General features: G+C 38.7%; 1 protein-coding gene across 1 annotated transcript; it reads left to right on the top strand.

The window, feature by feature from the left end:
• The first annotated feature begins 4,080 nt into the window (after positions 1–4,080).
• On the top strand, positions 4,081–9,950 carry psmg1 (proteasome (prosome, macropain) assembly chaperone 1). The gene is made up of 7 exons (XM_068599696.1): positions 4,081–4,299; positions 5,174–5,277; positions 6,165–6,310; positions 7,352–7,414; positions 7,716–7,914; positions 9,520–9,650; positions 9,782–9,950. The coding sequence occupies exons 1-7, from the start codon at positions 4,181–4,183 to the stop codon at positions 9,857–9,859; spliced, it is 840 nt and encodes a 279-aa protein (XP_068455797.1). The 5' UTR covers positions 4,081–4,180; the 3' UTR covers positions 9,860–9,950.
• The last annotated feature ends 253 nt before the right edge of the window (positions 9,951–10,203 follow it).

The following is a 10,203-nucleotide window of genomic DNA, read 5'->3' as shown; positions in this document are numbered from 1 at the left end:
GGAAATGTCTCTCCACAAAATGATTTTTCTTTTTTTTTTCCTTAATGATGACCCTGTCACCGAGCGCTAGCGTGTGATAAAGTGTGTGGATTTATAATATGAAGATTTTACAATTTTTCATTCTAAATGAAGACATACAGCCTCCTTGCTTTGTTCTGCTTCTAAATGGCTGTATTTGATGGTGATAGCAGAGGTAGAGAAAACGAGAGTGAGAGAAATGACGGGAATTGAACCTTGCCGTTGCATTAGCCACAACGTGACCAGGACACCCGTAGAGAATGAGACTACTTAAAACATGTCTCGCATTAGAGTCGTTCTGAGATGCTTTTCTCAGCCGGCATGGACAGGAGAAATGAAACAGCCATTAACAACTCTTTCAACATACACTTTAATGTGTGAACCTGTATTTTAAGTTCTTGATGTCATTGTTTCTGGGAGGTGTTCCTCTCTCTGTTACAAGTAAACGTCATGCATGCAAGATTTTACTCAAGTAAAACTGAAAAAATATTATCATTAAAATATCATTAAAGTACAAGTGCTCATTCTACAGTATGAGCCATATTAGAATAGTGTATATTGTATTTTTGAGTTGTATTGTTTGATGCAATAATATGCTCATTACTCTAATGCTGCAGCTGCTAAAGGTATTTAACCAGTAGTAATACATACTTATTTTATATTTTGTGTTTTAATGTGAATCTGCAAAGCAACTAAAACTTTGAATCAGTACAACATTCCCCTATTTTAGAAAAGGGAAATACTATGGAATGAATGAAAACGTAAATAGAATAGGTACCTAAAAATTGTACTCAAGCGGCCTATAGAGAATGATTACATATAGTCACATTGCACCACTGTTACTGAGGCTTCAACACGTAAACTGCATTTTAATGTGTTTTTTATTGAGCTTAAGTATCTCCTTGTTGAATCATTATTGCCAATACTTTCAATATCACCCAGGAAGACCTGATTAGCAACTATTTTCATTGAACACTCCTAAAAAAACATGTCAACAAATCAATTAAATATAAAGCAATTAAATATTAGATTTATTATCAGAAGACCATTATTTCCACAACGTTTCCTTCTAAAAAACTTTACATTCCTTGTTTATCTATATACATATATATATATATATATATATATATATATATATATATATATATATATATATATATATATATATATATATATATATATAAGTTCTTTAAACAACCTCCACAGTTAGTTCACTGACGTTGTGATATCGATCTTTTCTTCAGCTGGTGGATGGTAGATCAGCAGCAGCAGCAGCTCACCTTTTCCACCCACCTTCAGGCACTCGGATCATCATCAGAGCCTTGCTAGCATTTACACACAAGTTCACATGATTAAACCCACACTTTGCTCAGAAGTGATCACACCCTCACTTGATGAACAATTCTGCAATTCTGTTCCTAAGCAACTGATCCTCTCCGTGTGTGGGGTTTGCATGTTCTCTCTGTGTGTCTGCGTGGGAAATCCTCCAGGCGCTTTCACTTTCCTCCCACAATCCGCAGACACGCAGCTCAGCTGAAGTGAACACTTTGAATTACCCCTACGAGTGAGCATGAGAGTGAGTAGGTGGGTGCATTGGTATATGAGTGTGTGTGTGTGTGTGTGTATGTGAAAAACTCTATTCCTTTGTGACAACGACGAATATGGAAATAAATGGTGGAATGATGAACGCTCAAAGGTCTCATACATCATTCTTCTTAACCACCCATATAGTTTTCATGCATCTGTGTGGGTAAGAAAAGTTATATTCCCCAAGAAAATATAGAAACGTTGCCCTTTATATGGCACAACAAAGCTGGTCTAAATATGAAAAGGTCATCAATGAGGGAGAATGGCTTTGCTTAGTAAATATCATGTGAATCTGCCAGTTAGTATATTTCCTGTTTTGAGAACATGTCGGCACTGGTGGAAATGTCACGGAGGTCACCAGTTTAATTAAGAATCCTCCTCTCAGGACCATGTCAGGGACATGCATCTTTGCCCTCTTCCTTATATTGCTGGTGTTATTGCTCTCCTGCTTTGTCGGTATTTCGATTGTGAGCTCCAATCTTCTTCTCCACTATCTTTTCTGCATACCTGAAGGACCTGGACAGATGGCAGATTGCAGACAATCATTCAAACATTAAATTAGTATTTTGTGCATGCAATTTCTTTTGCAATTTGGAAACATGAATTTATTCATTAGTGTGGACTTGTTTTCTCTCTCCATGACACCTGCAATTATATGGAAAAAAGGGAGGGCCTTTGAAATATCTTTTTTTTTTTACATGCGGACTATTATAAAGCAAACACCGAGGCAATTTCCTTGTATGGGAAAACTTACTTGGAAATAAACCTTATTCTGATTCTGAAGGTATGCCGTACATGATTTAATTTGTGCAAGGGGAGGGGGATGAGGGTGCTTTTTGTAATTAAATCCCTTTCGATTTCATTGTCTGAGCTTGTCCCTACCAACCAGCATAGCAGTCTGGCCAGTAGGAGGGATCTGGTGCTCTTGACCCACGTGTAGGACAGTCTGACGGATAGAGCCAGCGACTATCACCATCCTCAGGATCTGCTGCTGTTACTGCGGCAAGTTAAAGACAGACTCATTCTTGATGGTTTTGTCCTCTGACTGTCCTCTTCCCTATTTTAATAGTCAATGATGTTGTGACATTTCCTATTTGTCCTGTTGCTGACATTCTTCTCTTGTTGTCTTGAGCCTGGAGGCTTTAGTGTTTGTTAAGCTACAGAATATATCTCCCACTCTTGCTCTATCTCTCCCTCCACTATCAATTATACCAACAGCAGCCCGAAGCTTCCTCCTAGCATGTTGCTCCATGTCGTGACAGGAAACCTTATGGCTCCTTGCGACACTATTGTATTGCACTGGTAATAGAGCTTACTTTCTATTCTACTCCAGGCTTTGCCCTGCAATCCAATTTGTCTTTCCAACACTGGCCTTTTTTTTCTAGTGACAATGAAGTATTTTCATGGCCCTGCTGATGCCATCACATTTCTGTTTGTCTCCTCATCTATGGGGCATAGTGAAATAAATTATACAACACAATGGAAAGGATGGATGTTCTGCAGTGAACTTGAGGCCGATTTTCAACATGAGTTGGCTTATGTTTCTATCCAGCAGATCTACAACTGAATGATCTGCCAGCATCCTTTAAGAATTATGTTTTCCTGCTTTCTTCCACTCATGTTAATTATGTATTACCACTAAGAAGCTGGTGGAGTCATGTGATATGTCAAGTTTACCCCTAATTGACACAAAGCCAAAAATAGCACGCCAGGCACTCCTGCGCTAATTGTATATCATATACAAGCCCCTATACACATTGTATAACCACACAGCATGTAAATCCACTGGAGAGACACAGGCCTTAAATGATAAATTGATTTAAGTGAGCAACTCAGCCTGAAATACCTTGGACAGGCAGTACTCATGCATGCAGCTCAGGGCTTTGAGCTTTCCACAGGGATTGTGGAAAGCAGCGGGTGTTGCATGTCTTTGTGTGCATGTACAGAGGGTTTGTTTAAGCTGCTCAACTGAAGGTATTTCTGTGCATTTAAAATATTTAGTCAAATCACATTGGTCACAAAGTAAAATGCTGTGCGACCAGGCTACATTAAAAGTGTTAGGAATAATCCCCATGCAATGAACATCCACTACCAGTAAATTATTTATTTTTATAGTGTACATTTTTAACAAGATATCTATCAAATATAAATAACACATCTAAACACGATGTATGCCTATACAGACACATCTGACCTACCTCTTGTATAAAAGAACCTGTTACATGAATTACCCTCTGCAGTCTGTAATGTTGCAAAAAGATTGTCTTACTGTTTATACATTTCATTATTGGTTATATATTGTAATCGCTGGAGGATATTTACACACATTTATTTGTAAGTATATTTTATTTCGATTAGGATTTTCCAGTTACATCACTGGACTTGTTCTGCATATATATTGCACATATATTTAGTATTTCCACGATGTTTGTTGGTTTTACTCTGAAGGACACAGAATGTGAAACTTTTATTCTGAAGGGGTGCTGAAGTAGCGGAAGTAGCGGTTGTGTGTCATGGCTGCAGGTTCCGAGTCGCTAACTAAGCTTTCGCTTTCCTTCTAGTAAACGAAGTCATCATGGCGACCTTTTTCGGTGAAGTTTTGTCGGTGTCTTCTCGGGCCGTAGAAGAAGACGACGAGGAGCTCGACGAAAACGAAGAAGACAAAGAAATCCGCCGAGAACTAGAAGAAAAGAGGTAACGGTTAGAGCTAGCATGGAGTCAGGAAAGCGTGGAGATTTTAGATTAGCATAGTCAAGTTAGTGAACTAAGTGAGCATCACACGGAAGCTCAAGCTGGCTAACGTGACTCATGCCATTTCAGTAACACCCTCCACCCCTATTAATAAACCTTGACATTATTAAACATAAAAGTTAATACACTTTCAATTATACTGGCTAATGTAGGGATGCAGCGTTTTTCTATAGTGGATTGCTCTTCATATATAGCATACATGCAGGGGTTATCTTCTGACCTAAACAGAGCAACTAGCTAGTTAGTGTGATGAGGTAGTGGTCCACCAAGCAAACCTAATGCAGCCTAATTCAACAGCAGTAAAGCCTACCCTAATATAAAGGTGTTTAGCTCGCCGGAGAGTTCTTAATTAAACATCATGATCGTTTATTTAGGCTGCAGTTTTTGGTTCGGTTTTACTGACAGGCTTTTTCATTATTCTGTCCACCCATTTTTATCAGGGAGAGCAGGCTAAGTAACAGAAACACCTCTCTGTTTCATGCAGTTTAACAGCACCACAAAGCCTCCGAAACGATCACACAGTTGAGATTTTTTTTTTCTTCCAGTTTCACTTTAAGGCCCTTATCATAGCATTTGATGAAAATATTATTATACATTGAATTACCACTCGTCTATTGCGATGTAATCGTACTCTCGGGTGTGGATGTTGGTAGGGAGATCTGCTGGGAGACCCATGTGGAAATTTTGATTTTAAGGAAGTTACAATAGTTATCTGCAGGTACCTGCAACCCAGAAGGAATCCAATAAAAAAGTATTTAAATATTTAGTTTTCCCACAGCTGTTTCTCCCTCTCTAACCCATGTCACCTATTCATAAGGGAGGTTCATCTGCACTGGTGCCCTGAAGTTGCTGAGTCGCTGAAGTCTGGAAACAAGTTGCAGTGCTCAGATTTCATCCTGGCTGTGGGACACAACGCTGCCAGTAAGTGGCTGCCAGTAGCTGAATACTACATTACCTGTAATGAGTATGTCTAACGAAACACCCAATATTATTACTGATCAAATTAAACTTTAATGTTTCCTGAAAGAAAATAAGAATATAAGTCCTGTGACGTTAGCTCTGCAATAACACAGATTCCCGGGAATGTTTTTACATTTTCTTTTAAAGATATAAGCTAAGTAACAATACTTTCATTGGTAATAAGCACAATATATTGAACATAATTTTCTCTCCAAATCAGCACACCTTTTTTTAACCTACAGGTGCTATTCATATGAAAAAAAAACTACAGTAAACCACAACAATATAAATGTAATGTAGTCAGCCATTAATGACAGAAGGTCAATCGTTACCGATTAATCCGCGGATATATTTTTCTCAATTAATCCAGTGATTATTTTGTTTATAAAAGGTTGGGAATGTCTTGAAAAATGTCCATCACAGTTTGCTGAAGCACAAAAAGATATATGTCTTTGAAGAAGCCACACCGACCACAAAAGCTGCATACGCAACGCTTTGCTCTCCTCCAACAAATGTATTAAAATGTATTAAAAACATTTGTTATCTTACCAGAGACAATGCGACGCGGCAGAACAACTTCTTGGGTGTTTTTCAAATAAGTTAAATCAATGTTTTACAAAGATTCTGTAGTTAAAACGATCAAATTCATTAGTTTAGTATCTGTGAAAATAGCCCGCCCGCTCATTGACATTCTACATTCCCGTTGCCAAAAAAGATGACATAAATGATTGATTGTTTATATATATATATATATATATCTATATGCGCACACAATACATTGTGTGTGAAAAGAAGAATCCTGTCACATGTGAGCTGTTGTTGAATACTGAGAGGATCTCTCTTCACAGGGTTTCTGTCAGTGTACGTTCTCACCTCTGAAAACTGGGACGCAGTGGGACATGCATCCGTGTGGAACGAGAGGAGCCGTGCTATAACTGGGATAACAAGCGAGGACTCGGCATGTGTTTTCTACAGACGCAAGAACAACCCATCTGTGAGTAACACACTGAGCAAAGCAGTGTGTGTTTGCTGTTTGATTTATCCCTCCGAAAAAGCCCCTGAGTGTTGTAACTCAATAATAATCGTTTAATTTAATGAGTTGCTCAGATTCTTTTCAATATTTGTTTTATTTATTAAATATTGATAGCACATGTTCCTAAAAAACATTCATAAATTGGAGAAAAGGACTCACATCCGCCACCGCTCATAGGTACAAGCAATTACAGCCTAATAATATCCTAATATAGTGATAATAATAGGGTTAGAACATTTGGGCTAAATCTTTTCAGCAGGTTGATAGGTGTCATCTGATTAATCAGCTATCTGCTTTTTCCTGCTCCAAACTACCGTTATTATATCAACCTTTTTAAAAAATCTACTATTGGTCGACCTCCTTTTTCTATCAGCTGGGTGTTGTTTGCACGTGATATTAATCAAGATAAACGGGCGTGTGTGAAGCATCAGATTTATCACACAACGGCAGCCTTCAGACAGCTGCAGGAATTTAATGAGCTGGAGGGGAAGACTTTCATACAGTTTAAACGAGCTGTGAACGCAACAATCGGCCATCAATTTATAGATTGCTGAGTAATAAAATTCCTGTTGCAACCTTAATATTTAATGATGATTTAAGTACGTCTTTAGGTTTGAAAGTGTGTTCTTGTAAGTATTTTCCTTATATTTTGCTTGCATTAAGAATGGACAGTAGAGAAGCAACCCAGTTGTAACGAAGGGAGGATGTTGGTGTTAGAGTATGTATGGTATAGAGCTGCAAAGATAAGACAATTTGGTTAATAGATGGAAATTATAGAAAGGTAATTGGCAATTATTTAAAAACATTGTGGAATCGTTTTTAGCCGTGTAAAATGCAATTCTAGGATCTGAGCTGTTCTGTAGTTTTGTTACAAAAAAGATATTCATGTACTGTTTTTTCCTTTTTTATTTGTTATCCATTTGTATAATCAGCCCTTTTTTTTAGTTACACTTGTATGTTTCAATGTTGCATCACTTGCCTCTTACATACTTTTCCCTGAAGGTTTTGATATGCCAGGCGACGTGCCACATTGCAGAAGACCAACTGTTTCAGTGGACAGAAAAGGTAGGTTGATACAGCTAAATGATCTGGATGGCACAGTGATTAAATAATGTCATGCAGGGAAGATTTAGGGCAATCTGACCCTCTTCAACAGATAGCAGAATCACGAACAAAGTCCCGAACAGGCAGGTATATTTTATGGTGATCCACACGACTTTCTCTCAACCCTTTTTTGTGTCAAGGGCCCCTAAAGTGATGCACGTTAGGTCAGAGGCCCCCATTTGATAAGATTTTGCTTCAGGGATGATCGACATACAATACAGATGATGTTGTGTGAGGTTGATGGTGTCTCTCGCTCTCATAGGTCTTTGACTGCCTGCAGCACAGACAGCTGAATGTGACTGTGCTGTCAGACAGCTCTGTGGCTGAGTACAAGAGAGCAGACTATCTGTGCAGTAGCTCCACTCCCTTCCTGCGCTCGCTCCACACCGCTGCTTTCCGTGGCCAGTCTGTCTGCCAGTCACTGGAGCAACCCAACATAATCACTGGACTTCCAGCTGCAGGTACTAGTATTGTTTTACACCTAAAGTGTCTCTAATTCTCGTGTCTCAAATTTGCATTACTCTGGCTCGATAGGCCAGGTTATTACTTGTCCTTAAATATGCAAACACACATTCAAAAAATAACTATACACTTCAAATCTGCACAACTATGCTTGCCCCCTTTAGCTTCTTTCGTAAGAAGTCAACTCATGATAATCGCAATATTTTGGAGTGGAAAAAAGCTGATAGTCAAATAATTGGTCAATATCTACAAAGATATATAAAATCTAAAACAACCTAAATAATACATATCTAAAATGAAAATTACAAGCTGGCGTGCCTTTTTGGCTCAAACGCACTGCGTGCCAGCGCTCTTAAGAAGGAAAAAAAAGCTGTCCACCTCTGTTAAAACTGTGTTTCGAGTCGACCTTTCTTTAAGACTATTTTTGGCCATTTTGCCTTTGTTATAGACAAGACAGATGGACTTAATCTTACTTTACTTGAGTGAACATGTGTTTATGCTAAGATGTGGAGTTAGGATCCACTTGCTAAATGTTCAATGTTTTATTTCGAAAAACAACATAAAAAAAGAAAAGGTGACATTACTGCACCTCATTAATTCTGAGCATGATTGCGTCCTTTTCAACTCTACTAGTCCCAGACATCATGTGGAGACCTGAATAGTCGTGTTATGTGTGATTCCTCTTTCAAGTTTCTGATGCATGAAGATATTAATGATAAAATGGCACGAAACAAGTTGAAGAAACTCTGTCGTCGTCTTTTCTTTTCAGTAACGCACATCGATCGCATTTGATCAACGCTCTCTAGGAATTAATGAACCAAACACTGTAATTTCCCAGTAGTAATGATAACTGCATGTAAATTAAAGTGCGTAAAGCATGATGTGGGAAGTCACCCATTAATCCTTTGTGTGAACTATAAATCCAGCTTTAGCCAAGTTTAAATCTTGACTTTCCTCAAATGTCTTTGAGCGAGAATCTGAATCACAAATTTCTCCTGATGTGTGGATGTGGGCGAAAAACCACTAAGTTACTTTGGACCAAGCATCTGCCAGCTGAATGAAATGTAGTGCCATTAGTGCTGCTCTCCACTCAACTGAGCTCACATAGTTTTTAATCCTGATTTGTTCATTCAAGTTTCATCACTATTAGTGGCTGCAATGAGCCTGCTTTCCACTACAAATCTTTTTAAAACGGGGCTGTAGGCTTGATACGGCCACTCGCAATTAATGCTCAATGTCGAGCTTACATCTGTATTTTGTTATGAGAGGCAACAGGAAAGCCAATATCACAGAGAACATTTACACAAAAGTACAGGCATTTTTGCTTTTTTTAATATGAGAAGTTTACAATAAAGTTCCTGAAGTAAATACAAAATCTGCATTTCGCCCTGCGCCCCACATGTAATACCTCTGTGCTCCACTAGAGGGGCGGGCCCCACAGTTTGAGAAATACTGTCTTAAAGACACTGAACCAAACAAAGAGACATATCGTCAGGATGGAGAACTTAAGCCGGTAACACTTTCAGGCACTGGAGTCAAACTGTTGAGTTTTTTTTCTTCAATTCTGATGGTTTCATTCTCCTTCTTTTGGGCCGTTTCTTCAGTGCTGAACCACTGCGAGGTCCACCGCATCGCCACTGTTGTTTATCAGTGTTACAGTGACGTCACCGGCCCTGACTCTGTCACCATGGAGACCTTCAAACCCGCACTAACCAAGCTCGGCAAGTCGATACAGGTGAGCTGCTTTTCTATTTCCATCTGAGGGGGTGATTAAAGGTCTGAGTATGACTAAACTGCATCTGCAGTGTTTCCCTGTTCTCCTCCTTTTTAACATTTTGATCCCTCGCTTTCTCTTTCTCTCCTCAGTTGGACCCGTCTCCAACCACAGACGTCCTCCGCAAGTTTGTCAGATCCACCAACATCCAGAGTAATCTTTACATCTAAAAATGGCCAAGTTGCACTCTGTGCAGTGCAAGTTTATTTTGTTTTCCTGACGTAATATACTGTCGTTTTTTTAATAAATTAAGTAAAGAAAGCCTCTGTGTAAATGTCAGTAGTTTAATGAATCGTGAACCGTGTCTTATAGAGTCCCATTGTTTTCCAAAAAACTGAGAATTATAATCCTGCTAAGTTTATGATTTACAAATATAATCCAATGCACTCTGAAAGGGAGCTACAATGTGCCTGCATCATCCAATATATTTGTAAACCTCTCCCCTCTTTTTTATTATGGAGATGTTTTCATATATATACACATACACACACACACACACACACACACACACATA

This window comes from Clinocottus analis, unplaced genomic scaffold, assembly GCF_023055335.1.
Source record: "Clinocottus analis isolate CAN_PGR_092001 unplaced genomic scaffold, fCliAna1.0.p SCAF_5, whole genome shotgun sequence".
NCBI lineage: Eukaryota > Metazoa > Chordata > Actinopteri > Perciformes > Cottidae > Clinocottus > Clinocottus analis.
Note: the sequence above shows the minus strand (reverse complement) of the source record. Positions and strands in the feature narration are given on the sequence as shown.